The sequence below is a fragment of the Cucumis sativus genome, chromosome 3, assembly GCF_000004075.3.
Source record: "Cucumis sativus cultivar 9930 chromosome 3, Cucumber_9930_V3, whole genome shotgun sequence".
NCBI lineage: Eukaryota > Viridiplantae > Streptophyta > Magnoliopsida > Cucurbitales > Cucurbitaceae > Cucumis > Cucumis sativus.
The window spans coordinates 24980496-25003434 of NC_026657.2; the positions used below are offsets into that span (position 1 = coordinate 24980496).

General features: G+C 37.3%; 1 protein-coding gene across 7 annotated transcripts; it reads left to right on the top strand.

Moving 5' to 3' along the window:
- Positions 1-530: 530 nt before the first annotated feature.
- Positions 531-20872, top strand: LOC101206000 (ribokinase). 7 transcript variants are annotated; one of them, XR_969047.2, is made up of 14 exons: positions 534-695; positions 804-867; positions 997-1086; positions 2143-2220; positions 2337-2411; positions 3795-3847; positions 4288-4438; positions 4684-4794; positions 5590-5716; positions 5858-5958; positions 19397-19535; positions 19853-19905; positions 20024-20353; positions 20532-20872. XR_969047.2 is itself a non-coding variant. In XM_004151961.3 (13 exons), the coding sequence occupies exons 1-13, from the start codon at positions 610-612 to the stop codon at positions 20105-20107; spliced, it is 1212 nt and encodes a 403-aa protein (XP_004152009.1). In that variant the 5' UTR covers positions 534-609; the 3' UTR covers positions 20108-20490. The 7 variants fall into 7 exon arrangements, 2 of the variants coding, with proteins under 2 accessions (XP_031738611.1, XP_004152009.1); XR_004215334.1 differs by having other exon boundaries at positions 804-864; XR_004215335.1 differs by having other exon boundaries at positions 541-695; positions 781-867.
- Positions 20873-22939: the final 2067 nt, after the last annotated feature.

Sequence of the window (22939 nt, forward strand, 5' to 3'; positions counted from 1 at the left end):
ACTATATTTACACTCTTTAAATTATGATGTTATATTTTTTAAAAACTTTTCTGTCTTTCGACATAGAAAAAAATATTGTTTCCATCCAGACATCTAAACATTTCCATACGAGAGGGGAATTTTTTTTTCTACTATTTCATAATAAAAAATTCATAAAACACTAAAAAAAATTAGCAACAAATTGTCAGCATATATAAATAACGAAGTTTTTAAAATAATAATAATAAAAAAATATTTTATAAGTGAAAAAAAGCCACTAAAAATGAAAATAAATTAGGTAAATATTTTATTGATTTTGGTATTTTTGATAATATTCTTTTTAATTGTTTTATTTTAGCCAAATTTTAACCAGCCTAAAATACATAAAATGCTTAAAAAATGTTTTAAACAAATTTCTAAAAAATAACTATCAACGTGACAACACCCACGTTTCTTTTTATTATTATTAAAAAAATTGGGACGTTGGTTGTTATAATTTTAAATATTGTGGATAATAAAGTTTATTCAAGAAATAATAATAATAATAATAAAGCCAAAGTGAGAGACGGGTGACGATTTCGGAAAGGGGAAGTACACCTCGCCAGCGGTTCTCCAACTCCTATAAACAAGATGACGCCATTGCCACCTCTCCTTTCAAGCAATAAGCTTCCTCTTCATTCTTCTCCAACCTTTATTCTCTTCTCTAAATCAATCAGGTCTGTTTTACCTTTCTCTTGCAATCTCTAACTTCACATTCACCTTTTTTCCGATCAAATCCAAACTAATTCTATACGATTTCAGCCGTTTCTATTTTCTGATTTCAGGCCGACAATGTCATCGTCAACCACCTCCTCGCGTTCCATTTCATTTCCTGAAAATCGAGTGGTTGTGAGTCTCTCTCTCTCTCTCTCGTTGCAATGCTTGACTGCTTTGGCTCTGTTATTAAACATAAACCATTTCATTTGTATCGTTTTTGAATCATTGAAAGTGCTTGAATGGTTACGTGTGGTTTTGCAGCTTGGTGTTGGTTCTGTTGCTGTTGATTTTTTGGCGGCAGTGGCTTCTTATCCAAATCCTGATGACAAAATTAGAACCACGAGCTTAAAGGTTTGCGTTCTTCTTTGTTAGCGATATGGTCGAGATATCTGTTCCTTTTTCTGTGGTTGCCTGACCATTTTTTGGACTTGTTTTGTGTATGATATGTAGATTTTGTTCATGATGAAAGATTCAACATTGACTGAATCGATTCGGATTTATTGAAGTTTTTGATATTGCTGGAAATTGTAATGTTTTCAGTTCAAGTCTTTTTAATTCCTCAAGTCCTGATAGATGTCAAGTCTCCGTTGGAGTTTTAAGATCGCGTTTAGCAGAAAAATTTGTTTACAACTACTCAGCAACCTTTTGACTTTTGTTAATTCATATACTAATGTAATGGTCAATATCTGGACTGGAAGTGAATATGTTTGGAGTAGAACTTAGAATATAACAGTTGATAGTTTTCATCATCTATATGGCTTAGTTAGAGACTCGCTCATTGATATAAGTTCAGTTCAGATTAAAGGAAATGGAGATAGGGAGCACAGGAGCATTACATTGCTGCAGCACAACACAAAGTCATATATTTGAGAAGGAAGCGACATGGTGCTACACTAGAGCAACATGGTGCAAGAACATGAAAAATTACATTTTCTCCTTTATTTGTTCAAAGGGAATGATGGATAGGCTATTGAGGGTGTTTTCGAGTTCAAAGTTTACAGAGAAAAATAGAGGAACACTCGTGAGATAGAAACCCTTGTAATCTTCATCAATTTTTGTAGAATCTGTAGTTGGAGAAGGCTGAAAATACCCCAAAGTTTTGAGTGAACTAGTATGAACTCGAGTTGTTGCTTCCTTATTCCTATCTTTTCTCCATTAATAATTTACTTTATTTTTTTTCTGCTTTTTTATCCAATGGAAGGAAAATTTTAAGCAAGATTTAAAAATGCCCCTAAATTTCCTAAATGATATTGTGAAATGTATTGGTTCAAGTTCAATTATCTCCTCCTTGTAATAAGTTTAATTTATGATTGAATTTTTAAATCCTGGTGTATTCTGAATGAAATATGTTCTTACAACAAAAAGTTGTCGTTTCTATTTACTGTACCTAAGATGACTTCTTCTTAGGTACAAGGTGGAGGAAATGTAGGAAATGCTTTAACTTCTGCAGCTCGGTTGGGTTTAACACCAAGGATAATTTCCAAGGTTTCTCTTTATCCATGACATCTTTCCTTTAACCAACCTAACTTTTAAGTACTAAATTGAACTGGTGTATACATATGTATTATTTACTAACATATTCATGCACGATAAAATTGTAGGTTGCAGATGATAGTCAAGGAAGGAGCATAATTGAGGAGCTAGAAGCCGATGGCGTAGATACATCTTTTCTTGTGGTAAGCTCTTCATAACAATTTTAAGTATTTGTGACTTGCGTATCATAATTGGCTTTGCATTATCTTGACAGTACTGCCTTTGTACTGTATTTCGTACTCAGTATATGCTTTGTGTACGTTTTTAATTTTTTTTAAAACAATTATAATTATAACAAGAAACAAGACTTTCATTGGAGAAACGAAAAGTGATTAATGCTTTAAAAATATAAAAACTTCAGAAGATAAGGGAGTGAATAAGAACAAAAATAAAAGAAAAAAAAAACTCCACATGAAAAATAAAGGCGTCCCAAGAAAAAATAATATTTAACAAAGAAAAAATAGCAAAAGACTTGGTGAGAGAGCACTGGGAGGAGGCTTTCAATTTAGTCGACTCAAATGGATCAAACTAAGGAAGGTGTTTGCTTTCATAATTTTCGAATCTATTTCCATCCACATTTTTGAAAGGAGAGGTTTATTCACATTGATCCATAGATTTGAGAGGAGAAGCGGAGGAACATTTTCTTTTAAATTAGAAGATAACACCAATGATAAACTGAATAAGGACAAAAGCTGTGAACAAGTACAACCAAAGAAAATATGATAGAGATAATCTCATTTTCATGGCAAAGGGGACAAACGAGAGTATCCAAATTGGGAAAGTCTTGCTTATTATTATCATCTTTTGTTGGTGATGCAAGTGTAACGGTGATAGATGTTTGTCTACAGACTATTAAGTTTAATGCTAGTGTATTGTTTACTAGTTGAAGTGACTTATCTAGAAATTGGAAAAACACATTTTGTGGTGTTGAGTTCTAATTCCAATATATGGTTGTACAGAAAACTGAAGCAAGAGTGTAATGGACTTTTGAGGCTCTGAGGGAAAAAGGAAACATCAAAGGACATAAACTTAAATTTCTTGTGGTGAAATCTGCATTGATTGAATTTACTAATTTAAGTGAAATTTACTTATCATTCAATTGCATCACTGTCTGCCATGGAATATTGTGGTATAGCTTTGATGTTCCAAACTGATATGTTGAAGTTTGACATTTTGAATGACATTGAGAACTTTCCACTTTTCAAACCTCTGTTTGGTTTGTATCTTAATTAACAGTTGTTGAAATTATAAAAATGGTCACCTACACTTGTAAGATATTTAATTATCGTTTATTTCTTCTTTTCAGTGAAATATATATTTTGCACCTATTCTTTTGTCAGAAGTTTAAAGTCATACACTCATATTTATTGTGCTAAAAGTTTCTGATGTGTTGCCATATATATTTCGTCTTTTATCTACTATTTACTCTGAAAGAATATTTGCTTTTTTTTTCTTTTTTCTTTTATAATGGGTCCTTAGTGACTTCCTATGAGTTACCACATTTGTGATTTTTTATGTTTTCTCAGGTTTCTGAAGGGGGCATTTCACCATTTACCTATATTATTGTGGATAATAAAACGTAAGTATTTGGATTTCCAGGCTCCTCTACTCTGTAATTGAGTGTGAGGGCTGTCTTGTTTTTGGCTTGTTTTGGTTTTGGTCTTACCCGTGTTTCCTTTCATCTATCTCGATGAAAGTTTAGTTTCTTATAGAAGTAAAAAGGAATGAGTGTCTTTTCATGTTAGGCATGCTTCTCCTAAAGCAAGCAAGTATGAGTCTTTTAAAACAATGTTGTGCGTTGAGTTTAAAATGATATTTTGTGAATTGTAAAGAACATATAGGCTCTATTATACAGTTGTTATAATCCTCAATTCTTAGTATTGAGAAGTTCTTCGTATCTTATATTTCATGGGGAAGGCTTCTGACAATTATAATTTCTGAGAGAAGCGCAAAATAAAATGACCGAATGTACATATACTGTAATCATCTCAAAATTTATTGACTGGCAAAGTTCTTTAGGCACACTCGTACATGCATCCACACCCCAGGATCTCCTCCCATGGTGCCAGATGACCTTTCGCGATCAAGCTTGTTGTCTGCTTTAGATGGGGCTAAAATTGTATATTCTGACATAAGATTGCACGAAACTGCTTTGCTTGTTGCACAAGAGGTAAAGATATCATTAATTTCTTTGATGCTTCAAGTTTTCACTCCTTGTGTTGTGCTTACTCCTTTAAGTAGATTTTTTAGGAAACAGAGTTCTCTGTTCACCTTCCAGGTTGAAAGTTTGAAAGAAAATCAATATTTTTCTTCTTTCAGCTTTTGGGTTGTTATTTCTTTGTCACTTTTCAAACATCAATGAACTGGTTGTTGATCCATGTTGTAAGGGACATTGATATTACCTTTTCTGTACAGGCAGCTCGGCAGAATATACCTATGTTGATTGATGCAGAAAGGAAAAGGGAAGGTCTGGATGATCTCCTGGCATTTGCCAGTTATGTTGTCTGTTCAACAAGTTTTCCACAGGCAAGTGCACTTTCTTCGTGCTCTTAAAATTCTACTTGTCAAAATTTTCCTGTTTGAATATATTTAAAATTTTAAAATTTGTTAATTGAATCTTAAGTTAGTATTTTGATTTCTTGGCCTTATTAATTATCTTACATACTAGTAGAGTTGTGTTAGATCACTAGTGAATTGGTGTTCGTGTTGTATTGACATGAACTTCAATGATATCAATTCCATTATAGAATTGATGATCTCAATTCTGGAAATAAAATGCAGAAAACTAAGAACAAAGATAATTAAGACTTCCCTCTCTGCCTTTCCTCTCTCTCAAGGAAACTTGCGGAAACCACTAACTGATTCCCCCTCCTCTCACTTACCCTTCCTCTATTTATAACAAGTTGTAACCACCCTAGTAACCACACTTACACAATAACCACTAGTAACTTTCTATCTTATCCAATTACCCTTATACCCCTCACCCTATACTAATTTAGATATCTAACAAGCTGCCTATGCCTCATGTACCTTGTGTGTTTGTTTGAGAGAGTTTTTGATGCCACGTGCAAGCAAGATGACATTGGTTTTTTCATCTACTAGTTTATATAATTATTATACCGTGTAGTATGTATGTTTGAATTTCTATTAAAATTCTGTGCTTTTTTTTTTTTGGAACTCAAAAGACAGTTTTACCATTTATAGAACACATTCGGTTCTTTTTACATGTTTTTTTTTATTCATCTTTTTATCTTAAGCTTGTTTCTTGTGGTTGAGTTTATTTTTCTATTATTAATTATAGAAACATTATTTAATGGGCAGGAATGGACTGAGGCACCATCGATTCCATCTGCACTTGTTTCCATGCTTGTGCGACTTCCAAAACTCAGATTTGTGATTGTCACATTGGGTGAAAATGGATGCATAATGCTCGAAAGAAGTACTGATGGTGAGTTTTTATAATCAACTTCTACTATGCCGTTGGCTATGATACTGTTCTCCCTTTAGGGTGGATGTTGTTTAGGTACAAATTTTTTTGAATTTAATTTATATATCTAAAATTTACAGGTATTTTCTCTATTTCTGGCAGAAAAATATGATCAGATGGAAGAGTTTGAAGTAGACAGCTTACTTGAAGTGGTCAAGAGCAGAAGAAATGAGAATATAAATGTTCCAACTTCTGTTTCATCGGTAATTTTTTAAAAATTATTACTATTATTAGGGAATTTATTTTAAAAGTCAAAACTGTTCATTGATACATTCTCAAATTTTGTAAAATTTGTATTTTGGTTCATTTTGCTATATTTGAAAACAACCCCTTTTATTATTATTATTAGTATTATTAATACTACTATTATTATTATGAGGGGCATTTTAAAAAACCAAAATAAATTGATAGACACTAATAGAAGTTTATCATTGGTAGAATCTAAAAATTTGTTATATTTTGTAAATATTTTCAGCAGTTTTGCTATTTACTATTAGAAATAGTGAGCTTAGGCCTTGATGAAAGCTCATGGGTAGTTAATGTAATCCAGAATTAAGAGAGTATATTTCTCATTTATATTGAGTCAGAGTAAAGTTACATATTTATATAGAGAACAAATAAACTCTAGACACTATGTACAATTACAATAAAGGACATATGTTATAAATATATCTCATAACACTCCCCCTCAAGCTGGAGCAAATATGTCGATCATGTCCAGCTTGTTGTATAGTTAGCTTATCCTTGCTCCATTTAAAGCTTTAGCCAAAATATCTCCCAATTGTTCTCCAGTCTTCACATATCCTATGGACACCAACCCATCTTGGAATTTCTCACAAATGAAGTGACAATCTACCTCCATGTGTTTAGTCCGTTCATGAAATACTGGATCAGATGCAATGTCCAGTGCAACTTGATTATCACATCATAATTTGGCTGGCATTGTGTAAGGATTCAACTTGATTACTTCACTATTTCTCCCTTACAATGGCAAAAAAACAGAGGCAGCCCTCTGTTATCTTTATTTATATATAGCCAAAATGAGTACAGAAATCATAAAGATTCAAGAAAACAAGGAACAATAAAGACAAACCCAGCTTGCTATAGGGAAAGACTGGATATTCTCCTAGGCTAAGCAGCCGCCAACTTCCGAATAAAATAAAACCTACCTCCCCTAGACCTAAAAAACCTATTTATATTCCTTCTCTCATCTTTCTCTTATTTCTGTGCCTGGGCCCCACACGCACGATCTCCTCCTCTTTTTCCTTCCTCATTATTAATTTGTCCAATTACTTTTCTGCCCCTCCTTTGATATGTATGAATAATTGGAGGTCTTACAATACCCCGGGGCTCCAAGTTCACCTTGTCCTCAAGGTGAAACTGAGGGAACTGCTGGTTCAATAGGTAAACTGATTCCCACGTTGCTTCACTGTCTGGTAAGTTCTTCCATTTGACCAACCACTCATTACCTCCTAGCTCCTTGTTCCACCTTATTCCCAGCACGTTTTCCAGCCACAATTGTAGTTCAAAATCCTCAGTTAGTATAGGCTGTTGTTGCTGGACTACATGTTGTTTTCCCAACTTCAGTTTCAGTTGAGACACGTGAAAGACATTGTGAATGGCGGCCTCTGGCGGTAGTTGCAATCGATAAGCGACCTCTCCTATCTCTTCAATAACCTCATACGGCCCATAAAATGTTGGGGATAGTTTTTCACATTTCTTCCTAGCTAGTGATCTTTATCGATAGGGTCGTAGTTTCAAATACACTTCATCACCAATTTTGAATTTGAGCTCCCTGCGATTTCAGTCTGCCATTTTCTTCATTCTATTTTGAGCTATGCATAGGTTTTCCTTCAGTGCATTGAGTGCTAAGTCTCTCTCCTTCAACATGACTTCTACGTCATTGTTAGGAGATTGCTTCCATCCATATGACAGCAGTGGCGGGGGAGTTCTTCCAAAAACAGATTGATAAGGAGTAGTTTTGGTGGACGCGTGGAAGGTTGTGTTATACCATAATTCCGCCCAAGGGATCAGTTTATCCCATTTCTTCGGTTGCTCATTGCAAAAGCATCTCAAATAGGTCTCTAGGCATCTGTTTACTCTCTCGGTTTGTCCATCGGTTTGGGGATGGAATGCCATGCTTCTCTTCAAAATGGTGCCCATGGTAGTGAACAACTCTTTCCAGAAATTGCTAACGAAGATCTTATCACGGTCGGTAATGATGGACTTGGGTATTCCATGTTTGCTGACCACTTTTTCCAAAAAAATCGAAGCCACTTGCTTGGCTGTGTACGGGTGTTTCAGGGGCAAGAAATAGGAGTACTTACTTAGGCGGTCGACGACTACTATAATCACGTTGTAAATTTGTCAGCCACCGTTACTTGATTGAGTTTCCTGTAATCTACACAAAATCTCCACCCCCCATCTTTTTTCTTCACTAAGAGGACCGGGCTCGAATATGGGCTACGACTTGGACGAATCACCCCAACTTGTAACATTTCTAACACCAATTTTCCAATCTCTTCCTTTTGTACATGCTGATACTTATATGGTCTTACATTAATTGGTTTCTGATCGGCCACGGTCAGAATGCGATGGTCTATGGCTCTCCTTGGCGGTAAACCCGTGGGCAACCTAAAAACGTCTGCATATTGCTCGAGCAGCCGCTGAACCATGGGTAATCCTTCCTCCTTTCCTTTCAATTCAACTTCTGTTTCCGATTCTCCTTCATAGTTCACTTCATAATTTTGGAATTCCAAGAGGAATCCTTGGTCCTCGGATTGTCACGTTTTCTCTAAGGTTCTCAATGAACATTCTGACTTCGTTAGAGAAGGGTCACCTTTTAGGATTATTCTTCTACCCTTCATCCAAAACGTCATGGTTAGGGATGGCCAGTGAACCTTCATGGTTCCTGTCGAATCTAGCCGTTGCATCCCAAGCACCAAGTCTACCGTTCCTAACTCTACGCCAGGAAATCTGCTACGATTGTTAACTCTTTTAACTTCACCTTCACCCTCTTGCAAATCCCACTTCCTTCACATTGGTTGCCATTCCCAATGGTAACTCCAAAACGAGTTCCCAGATCGATGCTCAGCTGTAGTTCATCTACCAACACTTGGCTGATGAAGTTATTGGTCCGCCCCGCTGTCAATCAGAATAACTACTTCCTTTCCGTTCACATGTCCTTTTAGTTTCTTCGTCCTCTTTGATGTAACTCCCGTGATCAACCTCAATTCAATAGGGTTATCCATATTCAATTCCAGATGGAGTTAGGGATGGCCAGTGAACCTTCATGGTTCCTGTCGAATCTAGCCGTTGCATCCCAAGCACCAAGTCTACCGTTCCTAACTCTACGCCAGGAAATCTGCTACGATTGTTAACTCTTTTAACTTCACCTTCACCCTCTTGCAAATCCCACTTCCTTCACATTGGTTGCCATTCCCAATGGTAACTCCAAAACGAGTTCCCAGATCGATGCTCAGCTGTAGTTCATCTACCAACACTTGGCTGATGAAGTTATTGTCGTCCGCCCCGCTGTCAATCAGAATAACTACTTCCTTTCCGTTCACATGTCCTTTTAGTTTCATCGTCCCCTTTGATGTAACTCCCGTGATCAACCTCAATTCAATAGGGTTATCCATATTCAATTCCAGATGATTCAGTTCTATTACTTCGCTTGCCTCATCCTCTGCATCCTCTTCCCTTTTGTGGTCTTCTTCCTCATTTAGTATAAGGAGCATCAACTCTCTTTTTTCTCTCCCTTTACATCGATGGCCTGGGGAGTACTTTTCATTACATTTGAAACAAAGCCCCTTATCCAGCCTTGCTCTAAATTCCGTATCCGACAGCCGTTTAATTGGGGGATCTTTTTTCTGGTAATCATTTTTCAATGGAATAGTTACCTGCTTCATAACAAACTCTGTTTTTTTATTTTCTGCCTTCTCATTTTTTCCTTGAAATTTGCTGCTGCTCTCATTCCTTTTGGGCTCAACTATATCCAACTCTTCCATCACCAGTTTTAATGCTATATTCCTATCATTCACCAGTTGAGCTTCCTTCATACATTCCTCTAAAGTTTGAGGGTGTCTGCTGATTACTTCCGCTTGCAGTGAGGGTTCCAGACCCGTTAAAAACGCATCCAGCAGAACACTTTCTGCCATGTCCGGGAGGGGGGCTGAGTATGTAACAAACTTCTTAACGTACTCGCTGTATGAGCCTTCTTGCTTAATACGGATTAATCTTGCCCCCAAGCTCTGCTGTCCTGTATCATTAAAGAAATCAAACATCCTCTCCTTCAAGTCCTCCCAAGATTCCACCCTCTTTCTACGATTACTCCATCTAAACCAGTCTACCTCTTCCTGTCCAAAACTCACGACTGCTACTTTGACCTTCTCAGCTTCCGGTAAGTCATTTATATCAAAAAAATGTTCTGCTCGGTACGCCCAGGATTCAGGGTTCACCCCTGTAAACAGTGGCATTTCTAATTTTTTGTACTTACTTCGGTCTGCGCTGCTTCCACCCGACTCGACTGTGGTTCCGGCCTCTTCCAGTTTTCCCTTCAGTTTCAACCTGATGTCGTCCGTAGTCCCTGCTTCTTCTTTTTTCTTAGCACCATGGTTTTCTCTTAGCTCGTTCGTCATTCGATCCATCGATTTCTTCATTTCCAGCATCATCTCCTTCAGACTCATAATTTCCTTTTCAGTACCTTCTACCCGTTCTTCTATCTGTCTTTGAGCCATCAGACGCGTGATCACCCCCAGTGTGGAGGCTCTGATACCAATATGTAAGGATTCAACTTGATTACTTCACTATTTCTCCCTTACAATGGCCAAAAATAGAGGTAGCCCTCTGCTATCTTTATTTATATATAGCCAAAATGAGTACAGAAAAACATAAAGATTCAAGAAAAACAAGGAATAATAAAGACAAACCCAGCTTCCTCTAGGGAAAGATTGGATATTCCCCTAGGCTAAGCAGCCGCCAACTTCAGGATAAATAAAACCTCCCTTCCCTAGACCTAAAAAACCTATTTATATTCCTCTCATCTTTCTCTTATTTCTGTGCCTGGGCCCCACCCGCACGATCTCCTCCTCTTTTTCCTTCCTCATTATTAATTTGTCCAATTACTTTTCTGCCCCTCCTTTGATATGTATGAATAATTGGAGGTCTTACAGTTTGTTGCTTAGGGGGAGAGTGATAAAGTATGTCGCCTTCAAAAACTTTGGATGGTTTGAAACAGAGTCCTTGTGCATGGTTTGGTAAGTTTAGTCAAGCTTTTGTATGCTTTGGTATGCAGAAGAGTACATTGATCATTTTGTTTCCTATCGCCGATCTGATAATGGTATAGTTTTACTAGTTGTATATGTTGATGATATTGTTATTACTGGAAATGATGCATTGGGTATTTTGTCTCTCAAAAATTTCCTTCAAAAACAGTTTTATATGAAAGATTTCAGCCAATTGAAATATTTCTTGGACATTGAAGTGATGAGAAGCAAAAAAGGTAGTTATTTGTCTCAACGAAAATATGTACTTGATTTGTTGTCTAAGACAAGAAAATTAGGAGCCAAACCAAGTGGCACCCCGATGATGCCAAATCAGCAACTTGTTAAAGAAAGAGAATTATGTAAAGATCCCGAGAGATATAGGAGATTAGTTGGGAAGTTGAACTACTTAACAGTGACTCGAACAAACATTGCTTATTATATAAGTGTTGTAAGTCAGTTCATGTCCTTCTCCTACAGTGGATCATTGGGCTGCAGTAGAGCAGATTTTGTGTTATCTGAAAGCTGCTCTTGGACGTGGTACCTTATACAAAGATTATGGACACACGAGAGTTGTATGTTTTTCTGATGCTAATTGAGCGGGATCTCGAGAGGATAGGAGATCGACTTCTGGATATTGTATCTTTGTAGGCGAAAATTTAGTATCATGGAAGATTAAGAAACAAAATGTTGTTTCTCGTTCAAGTGTTGAGTCAAAATATAGAGCTATGGCACAATCTATGTACGAAATAGTATGGATTCACCAACTATTATCTGAGATAGGCTTCAGTATTACAATGTGTAAGACCTCCAATTATTCATGCATATCAAAGGAGGGGCAGAAAAGTAATTGGACAAATTAATAATGAGGAAGGAAAAAGAGGAGGAGATCGTGCGTGTGGGACCCAGGCACAGAAATAAGAGAAAGATGAGAGAAGGAATATAAATAGGTTTTTTAGGTCTAGGGGAGGTAGGTTTTATTTTATCCTGAAGTTGGCGGCTGCTTAGCCTAGGGAATTGATGGCGGTTGTCCTTTCGGTGCAAAAATGGAGACATTATCTCGTGGGCAGAAAGTTCACAATTGTTTCAGATTAGAAGGCTCTGAAATTTCTGTTAGAACAGAGGGAAGTTCAGCCTCAATTGCAAAAGTGGCTCACAAAACTTTTGGGATATGACTTTGAGATCTTATACCAGCCGGGTCTGCAGAATAAGGTGGCGGATGCTCTCTCAAGGAAGGACCATTCGGTGGAGTTAAATACAATGACAACCACAGGCATAGTTGATATAGAGATAATAGAGAAGGAAGTCGGAATGGATCAAGAACTTCAGAAAATTATTGCCGAACTTAAGGAAGAGGTGGATCAAGGTGGGAAATACCAGTGGAACAATGGCAGGCTGCTATATAAAGGAAGGATGGTGCTGCCGCGAAATTCTTCCCTCATTCCGAGTCTTCTACACACGTTCCATGATTCCATATTAGGAGGGCACTCGAGATTCTTGAGAACCTATAAAAGAATGAGTGGGGAACTATTTTGGAAAGGAATGAAGGCTGATGTCAAGAGATATGTGGAAGAATGTGACACTTGTCAACGTAATAAGTTCGAAGCTACTAAGCCTGCGGGAGTTCTGCAACCCATTCCTATCCCCGACAAGATATTGGAGGATTGGACCATGGATTTCATTGAAGGTCTGCCAATAGCAGGAGGTTACAACGTGATTATGGTAGTCGTCGACCACCTAAGTAAGTACTCCTACTTCTTGCCTCTGAAACACCCGTACACAGCCAAGCAAGTGTCTTCAATTTTTTTGGAAAAAGTGGTCAGCAAACATGGAATACCCAAGTCCATTATTACCGACCGTGATAAGATCTTCCTTAGCAATTTCTGGAAGGAGTTGTTCACTACCATGGGCACCATTTTGAAGAGAAGCACGACATTCCATCCCCAAACCGATGGACAAACCGAGAGGGTAAACAGATGCCTAGAGACCTATTTGAGATGCTTTTGCAATGAACAACCGAAGAAATGGGATAAACTGATCCCTTGGGCGGAATTATGGTATAACACAACCTTCCACGCATCCACCAAAACTACTCCTTACCAATCTGCTTTTGGAAGAACTCCCCCGCCACTGCTGTCATATGGATGGAAGCAATCTCCTAACAATGACGTAGAAGTCATGTTGAAGGAGAGAGACTTAGCACTCAATGCACTGAAGGAAAACCTATGCATAGCTCAAAATAGAATGAAGAAAATGGCAGACCGAAATCGCAGGGAGCTCAAATTCAAAATTGATGATGAAGTGTATTTGAAACTACGACCCTATCGATAAAGATCACTAGCTCGGAAGAAATGTGAAAAGCTATCCCCAAAATTTTATGGGCCGTAACTGACGATGACGCTTGTAATGAATCTCGGTAGTTCTGAAACTTAGCAAACTCAATTGCAGAAATAGTAACTGACGCCTTTGGTGTATCACATATGGAAGCTATTTGAGCATGTTGAGATTGTTGACTATTCTTATATAACAATTTTCGACAATCACGTTTCATATGACCTTGCTTACGACAGTAGTTACAAATAATCTCTACAGAATTTGGTTTTTTATCATAACTATTCCCCTGAACATTGTTATCCATTGCTCGAGGTGCTCGGGGGTTTTTGTTCTTGCTAATGAGCACTACGTGGTTGAGGAATAGACACACCAGTCGGAGAGCTTTCAATGCGAAGGACATGAGTGAAAGCATCGTCTAATGATGGAATCTTAAAGTCAGAGAGAATATGTGCTTTTGCCATTCCAAATTCAGGTAAGAGTCCATTCAAAAAGATCATAATCGTCATCTTCTCTTGTTGAACTTTAACATCAGGACTAAAAGGTAACAACAAGCCAAGCTTGGCAGTTATCTTCTTAAGGTGCTAAAGTAGCAGGTGAAAAACTCACTTTTCGTTTAGCAGAAAAAAATTGCATACAAACCTCAAACATTCTATGTACTTGCTCTTTACCTGGATATAGAAAATCTAAAAATTCTAGAAGTTCTTTAACAGACTCACAGTGATCAACCAGTCCAATTATCTCTCTCGATGGAGTTTTTGATATGAAGATACAAACATGCATCATCAAGAAGTCAATCCTTCTTCTGGTTTGCATCTTCTGGGTTATCTTCGGTCATATGATCATCCATATTAGTACTTCTCAAATAGAACAAAATTGTCCGACGCCAATCATAATAATTAGATTCATTTAACTTATGTCCTATGATCTTAGATGCTAAGGGAATAACGTTGGAAACTACCAAATTTTTTATGTCGGCCATTTTGGAGTCACCTACTGATTTTAGTCCACACAAACAAAGAAAAAATCAATCCAAACAACTGAAAATTTGGAACAAAACCCTAGAACAATGGCGTAGCCTTCAGTTTTCGTCAAACCCGAATACTCTTTGATGGACCCAAAGACACAGACTGACCGGAAACAGAGGTTTGAGACAAGCCTAGAAGATGGAGGTCAAATCGAAGTCCTCACATGCTCTCACTCGGCGCGTGGATGTTGTGCAAAGATATTTCGGCGGCGTGTGAAGCTAACGCACAGTGTTTTCCGACGATCGGTGAAGGCAGACTGGGGTGGACAAATGCGACGCTTCATATGGTCTGGGGAGTGTCAACCAACGGCCAGTCGAGGGTGATCTAAACTTAAGCCTAATGGAGAAGGAAGCTAAAGGTCATTCCAAATCCTAATAGCTCTAATACCATGTAATCCATAATTCAGAGAAAGTATTTTCTTATTCATGTTGAGTTAGATTAAAGTTACATATTTATATAGAGAACAAATAAACCCTAGACACTTGTACAATTACAATAAAGGACATATGTTATAAATATATATCATAACAATTAAGATGTACCCTGCCCTAATTTTTTATTCTTTTAGTTAGGCTCGTTTTGCTTATAGATTTTCCCCTTTTGTACCTTTATGATTATCAGCAAATAATAAGAACAAAATATCGTGGTTTTTCTCCCAGTACTCGGGTTTCCACTTAAATCTGTATGTTCTTTGTCTCTACTTTTAATATGGTATTAGAGCAGGACATTGAACAAACCTTAGACAACACAACTAGTGATAGAAATCAAACAGAGGAGACAGTCGTCGGTTTTAGCGTCTCTATCGATGCTCAGATCAGTGCTGCCAAGGACGAATGGTTCAACCACCTTCAAACAATGCCATAAAATGTAATCTTGTCGATTTCGTCGTCGTCCCCTCACATGCTGTCGTCGGAGCTACATGCACCGGTCCATCCTAGTCAGACAGTGTTGATCATCCCATTTGTGCAACCCTCTTCTTCATTCGCGGTCTATATTGCTCCCCACACCCTGATTCATATATTGCCACCTAATTCTGGCCAGCCACCACTGCTTCTGTCGCCAAATCTGTATGCCTTGCCACCCACTAACCTTAGTTATCATCCCGATGTTAAGAATTCTCAAATTCACTCAACATTTGAGGTTGGTGAATCTTCGCACATTCCAACCTTAACGTGCAAGTGGTATCTTCCTCTTTGGAAATAGCTCAACAACAACTAGAAGGCCTTAGACAACAGATTGTAGCAATTGAGGCTACCTTAGGAATGCCATCCAACACTTTTATACCAATGTATTAAGAGAATCGGGTAACCTCGTTCCTCACTTTATCCTCTTCATATGTGACTAATACAGTGGCACAGTGTATAGGATATCATCTTTCAAGAAAAAAGTTGAATGAAAATAACTATTTCCCATGGTGTCTATCAGTGAAAATGGTACTTGAAGGACGACGTAAATTTGGTTTTTTGATAGAGGAAATACATCGTCCTCTACCGAATGACCCACATGAACGATACTGGCAGGCTTAAGACTCTTCCTCGATCCATATTGATCAACAATATGGAACTTCAGATTGGCAAGTCATTACTGTATGCTGTAACAATCAAAGATATATGGGACACGACCCGGACAATTTACTCCAAACATCATAATGCCTCACACCTATACACGCTAAGGAAGTAGGTTAATGAATGCAAGCAAGGAACCATAGATTTCACATCCTTTTTTTAATAAACTCTCTTATCTGGCAGAAAATGGACCTCTACAGAGAACTAGTCTGGAGCAGCCTCAATAATGGTTTTCAATACTCTAGAATTGAAGAGATTGACAAGATTTATAACTTTCATGTTGGTCTTAATCCTAAGTTTGATGTAGTTCGAGGGCGTACTAGGCCAAAGATCGATTCCCTCCCTGATGGAAGTCTGTTCTGAAATTCGCCTCGAGAAAGATTGCACAAGTGTTATGAGTATTTCAACAACTCCTACTATTGACTTCGTTGCTTTTAGTGCAAGGTTCTCTATCAGTGGCAGTGACAAGCACAATGGAAAACCAATTCTTGTTTGTGAGCATGGCAAAAAATAATGGCATACCAAAAAAATGTTGGAAGTTACATGATCGTCCCCCAGGAGGCAAGAAACACTCTCCTAATGACAAACAAAACACATGGCAATGTTTTTGCATGTGCCCAAAATTTCTTATAATTTGCTTTCTATGCAAGATTACTCATTAGTTAAGCTGCAAAGCAATATTCTTACCTGATTCTGTCTCTTTTCAAGACTTGAGCTTGGGGAAGATGATTGGCACTACCCAAAATAGTAGGGGACTCTACCTCCTTGATGATGACACCTCTTCTAGTAGCATTTATAGGACTAGTCTTTTATCTTCCTATTTACTACTTCTGAACAAGATTTTATGCTGTGACATTTTCGTTCAGTAATGATGAAAATAAGGTCAGTGCAAGAGTACTAAATAAGGAAGTAAGGAGAATCGTTCAGAAAATATCAATAAGTATGATTTTTCTCTTGATTTGCTTATTGCACTAAGGAAGAGTACTAGGTCATGCACTAAGCACTCTATTGTTAACTATGTTTCTTATGAGAACCTATCTCCTCAGTTCAACGCCTTTCATAGCCAATCTTGAGTCTACGTGACACCAAAAAATATCTATATTGCTTTAGAATGGCCTGAGTGGAGAAATGTTGTCATGGAAGAGATGAGGGCCCTTGAGAAGAACAAGACTTGGGAGATCTGTGCTTTCCCTAAGGGAAATAAAATTGTGGGATGCAAATGGGTGTTCACTCTCAAATACAAGGCGCGTGGATGGAACCCTTGTTTGACATGATGCAAGGTTAGTTGCAAAAGGATTTACTCAAACCTATGGTGTTGGATATTCAAAAACTTTTTTCGTAGTTGTCGAACTAAATACTGTTAGAGTTCCTACTATCTGTTGTTGTGAACGAAAATTGACCTCTTTATCAGCTGGATGTTAAGAATGCATTCTTGAATGGGGACCTAGAGGAGGAACTCTACATGAGCCCTACCTCGGGGTTTGAAGCTTAGTTTAGTCATTAGGTGTGTAAACTTCAAAAGTCTTTATATGGTCTGAAACAGTCACCTAGAGCATGGTTTGATAGGTTTACTACCTTTGTCGAGTCCCTAAGGTACAGTCAGAGGTACTTTGACCATACTTTGTTTACAAAGGTCTCCAAGGTTAGGGAAGGTTGCAGTCTTGACTGTTTATGTTGATGACATCGTTTAGCTGGGGATGACCACACTGAAATCATCCAATTGAAAAAGAGGATGGGTGATGAGTTTGAAATCAAAGACTTGAGAAATCTGAAATATTTCCTTGGAATGGAGGTAGCTAGGCGTAAAGGTGTCTTCGTATATTAATGAAAGTATACCCTTGATTTGCTAATCTGATACTTCCATTGAATTCAACTGTAAACTAGAAAATTTAGATGATAAAGTTCCAGTTGATAAAGAACAATATCAGCACCTTGTGGGTAAGTGGATTTACTTGTCCCATATTCGACCATATATTTCCTTTGCTGTGAGTACTGTGAGCTAGTTCATGCAAGCTCCTTATGATGAACACATAGAGGCAATAAACAGAATACTGAGATACTTAAAATGAAGTCTGGTAAAGGATTGATGTTCAGAAAGACATACAGGAAAACTATTGAGGCTTACACTAATTCAGACCGGGCAGAGTCTACTGTTGACATGAAATCTAACTCTGGTTATCGTACCTTTGTATAGGGCAATCTTGTAACTTTGAAGGGTTTAAGAAGGGGTCGTGGCCAGAAGCAGTGTTGAGGCCGAGTACAAGGCTATGAGCTTGGGGATATGTAAGGAAATTTGGTTCCAAAAAGTTGTCTAATTTTTATCAGATTGTGAGATACCAATGGAATTATTTTGTGATAACAAGGCAGACAACCATTAGCATCACCAACAATTCAGTTCAACATGATAGAACTAAACATGTTGAGATTGATCAACACTTCATCAAAGAAAGGTTGTACAATGGTAGCATATGCATTACGTACATTCCTTCAAGCCAACAGGTTGCTGATGTCCTCACCAAGAGACTTCTTAGATAGAACTTTGACTTTTGTGTTAGCAAGTTGGGTCTCATTGATAGCTACGTCCCAACTTAAGGGGGAGTGTTAGAAATAGTGGGCTTGGGCCTTGATGAAAAGACATGGATAGTTAAGATTTACTTTGTCCTAATTTTTTATTCTTTTAATTAGGCTCGTTTTGCCTATAAATTTCCCCCCTTTTGTACCTTTATGATTGTCAGTAAATAATAAGAACAAAATATAATGGTTTTTCTCCCGGTACTCGGGTTTCCACGTAAAGTTGTGTGTACTTTGCCTCTACTTTCAATATTTACAGTAATCTCTTCTTATTATTATTATTTGGTGTTTGCTCAATCCTACGACAGTTCTTGGCAAAATGATTGGCTGTTGATACCTTCCGTACCATTAAAATGCTATGGTTTATCATGATCCTTGTGGATTAATGTCTGATGATCAAGAAAATTGTTATGTAGAGAAAGGCAATGAGAAGTACTAGCCAAAGTTTGCAGGATGGATTTTTGTACGTAGACATGTAGGAGAAGATAGTTTTTGAAGGCCTGTCCACCCTGCAATATTTTGGAAACTGTTCGTAACCATTTTGAAGAAAAATGAACAGTTGAGAGACGTAATCCTTTCTTTCTCTTGTATAGAAAAGATAAATAATTTTGGTCAAATTATCTGAGGGATATATGGAACTTTTCATATGAATCTACACTATTTTAATATTGATCGAGCAGTATGAAGGTTTGGTTGAGCATAAGAATAATCAGAGAGGCCTATGATAAATTTGGAGTTTGCAAGCTGTGTAATAAGTTCTAACTTAATGACCTCGTTAATATTTGTGGTTGAGTCATAGCTGTTATGGGTCCAGTAAATTATATTCTTTTTGTTTACGAGGATGTACTTTGATTCGGTTATATTTCGTCCCTGCTTTTTCAGCCAGTGGCCAAGTTGAGAGCTCAGGGGATAGGGACAGTTTGTGGTAGGCTGTTGCTCGGGACAGCTGAAAAAATACCAGAGTCCGAGATTGTTGATACAACTGGTGCTGGAGATGCATTCATTGGAGCAGTTCTTTATGGTTCGTAATATGAAAATTTTTTTTTAGTAAATTTTTGCATTTTTTAGCCGCTATTTTGTTCTCTAGAGTTCAGCTTGCAATTCTGTTTGTCCAAGCTTTTATTCAGAAAGCATGCTAAATATTTCAGAAGAATCGCATAGCATAAGCTGTTCATTCAAATTGCTCTCTATTTTTTTTAAAATTTATATATATAATGTATCTTGTGTTTATTTTTCTAGCTTTAACTAACATCTTCCTTAAAAGTTAAGATTTTTTTTTTCCTGTTTAATACGGGAGCTATATCAGGAATTTATTCTTTTCATTCATTTTGATTCCAGCCTTATGTGCCAACATGCCACCAGAGAAGTTATTGCCATTTTCTGCCCAAGTGGTAAGTTATTTTTCTAATGAGTTTTTATATTTCTTATTAACTTTTTATATGAAGATAGGGTATTTGATTCTCTTCCTTACGAAGTGGAGCTGTGCTCACTATTAAGTTTTAATTGCAGGCTGCTGGATGTTGTCGTGCTTTGGGTGCTCGAAGCGGTCTTCCATATCATACGGATCCACGGCTGGCATCTTTCTTACACTAGATCATCATCATTAACTCAACTGAGAATTTATATTCTCAGCCCACTCCATTAACTCACGATTTTTTGTGAAAATGTAATTCAGCCCAAAGCATGAATATTGATTTAATAGAAGCGTCATTGAGTTCCATGCCATGCCTTCTCTTCTTTTGAATTTCTTTCAACAGGTTTTACGGCCAAAAAATTTGGGGAAAACAAGCTCCAATGTCAGAAACTTGATGCTTTCTTCGATTGAAACAGTTATTATGGGTACGCAAATTATCTATTCTTGGTAATCTTTACGTCTGTGCTTTGAAGTATAATGACTCTATATTCCCATTACTTTTTGCATTTAAGAATTGTTGTATAAATTTTTTGAATGAAATTATAAGGAATTTGGAATTTCATGAACAAAATTTGATAGTCATGTAAATATCATGTTTATCAGATTTTTGAAAGTACATGGTACATGTTTCATCATTCTTTGTGGAGTCTCATTTCTTGATCATTGACATTTGGGTTGCCTTTCTTCTGGGATCGGGAGCGAGAATCTGGAGATGTTATAAACGAAAGATTGGAGGGAGTTGCCAAGCTGAACAAAACTAGACAAGGCCATATTTTGTATTCTAGATTTCACCTGGGAATTATGATTTACATTTTTCTATACAGATAGATAATATCTTTTGTATATAGCAAAATTCGTCTTATATTTTGTTTTCTTCTCTTCTGGAATAAAAAAGAGAGTGACAAATAATTGTTAGAATTATCGGGCAAGGATTTTTTTTAGTCTTTTATGTTGCCCTAATTATATTTTTATTATTTTAATTAGGCTTTTATTTATTATAAATTAATGCTCCCTTGTATCATAAAAAATATAAGAAAATAATAAGAAAGATTAGCACTGTGGTCTTTCTCCCTGAACTAGGACTTTCATGTAAAAAGTTGTGTTTGTTCTTCGTCTCTACTTGTACTATGGTATCAGAGCCTGATATTGACCAAACCCTAGACAACACAACTTTTGATGGAAACCAAATAGAGGAGACAATCGTTAGTATCAGAGTTGTTGTCATCGTTGATGCTCAGATTAGTGTTGCTATGGATGAATGGTGTTGTTGCCTTCAGACAGTGTCAACCAACATGATTTCATCACTCTTTCCATCGTTTGTGCCTCCATGCACCATCGTTGGAGCTCCACGTGTCGTCGCCTAGGACCTTTGTATCAGCCCATCTGGTTCAAATCATGCAGACCAAACCTTCTTCGTCATCCTTGTCTTCATATGCGCTCTATAATGTCCCCCATGGGTCGCTCCATGTGTTGCCACCTAATTCTGTCCACTCACCACTACTTCTGTAGTCAAATTTGTATGCGCTGCCACCCACTGATTTTGCTTGCAAATCCTAGTTATCATCTCGGCGTTGGAAGTCTTCAAATTCACTCAACATTTAAGGTTGATGAATATTCAGCACATTCCAACCCTAACGTCTTCTTTGGGTATTGCTCACCAATAACTGGAAGGGATTTGACAGCATATTGCAGACTTTAGGGATGTTCGTGACCTTTCTACAATTTTACCATGTTCACCACTTTAACCTCTTCTTATGTGACTAATACAATGATGCAGTCTATAGGATATTTTTCAGGGGAAGAATTGAGCAGCGATTAATATTTCTAATGCTCTTAGTCAATGAAATGGTCCTCAAAGGACAACATATATTTGATTTTCTGACAGGGTAAATACCTCTTCTTCCACTAGGAAACCTATAGCAACGATATTGGAAGGGAAACTACTCTTTTCTTCGATCCACATTGATCAATAATATGGAGCAACAGATCGACAAACCTTTACTGTACGCTGCAACTGCTAAGGATATTTGGTTCATAACCTTGTTCAAAACGTCAGAGATTCAGAATGCCTCTTGCCTATACATGCTATGAAAATAGTTTGATGAATACAAGGAACCATGAATGTTACATCCTTTTTAACAAGCTCTCATATCTGGTGAATAATTGACCTATGCAGTGAACTCTAGAGCAGTCTTAGTGATGGTGTGCACTACTCTAGAATTGAAGAGATTGACATGATTTGTGACTTTTTTGCTGGTCTTAACCCTAAGTTTGATGTAGTTCGTGGATGAATACTAGGCCAGTGATCGATTTCCTCATTAATGGAGGTTTGTTATGAAATCCACCTTGAGGGGGATCGTGCTATGAATATTTCGGCAACTCCTGTCATTGACTCCGCTGATTATAGTGCGAGGTCCTCTACATGTGGAAATGAGAACAATGGAAAAATAATTCTTGTCTATGATCATTGCAAGAAACAATGGCATATTAAGGAGCATTGTTATAAGTTACATGGTTGTCCCCCAGGAGATAAGAAACGCTCTTCCAACGAGAAACAGAACACATGGTGGGCATATGTGAATGCTAAACCTTCTCAATCACCTGATTCACATGGAAACCAGACCAATCCTAGTGCCACTACTTCAGGTGCCATTGTCCAATCAAGTATACCTCAGTGCTTTGGTCTTATTAGCGTAGATGGGAAGAACTCTTGGACTCTGGATTCTAGTGCTACAAATTGTTTTATTGGTTCCTTTGAACATTTTGTGTTCTATATTCCATGTGCTTGTAACAAAACAATCAGAATTGCAGATGACTTCTTGGCCCTCCCATTGCTGGGTAAGGGAAGATCTTTCTCTATGTAGGGTTCTCGTTACATAATATTTTGCATGTGTCCAAAATTTCTTATAATCTACTATCTATAAGCAAGATTACTCATGAGTTAAATTGCAAAGCAACATTTTTACCTGATTATGTTTATTTTCAAGACTTGAGCTTAGGGAGGATGATTA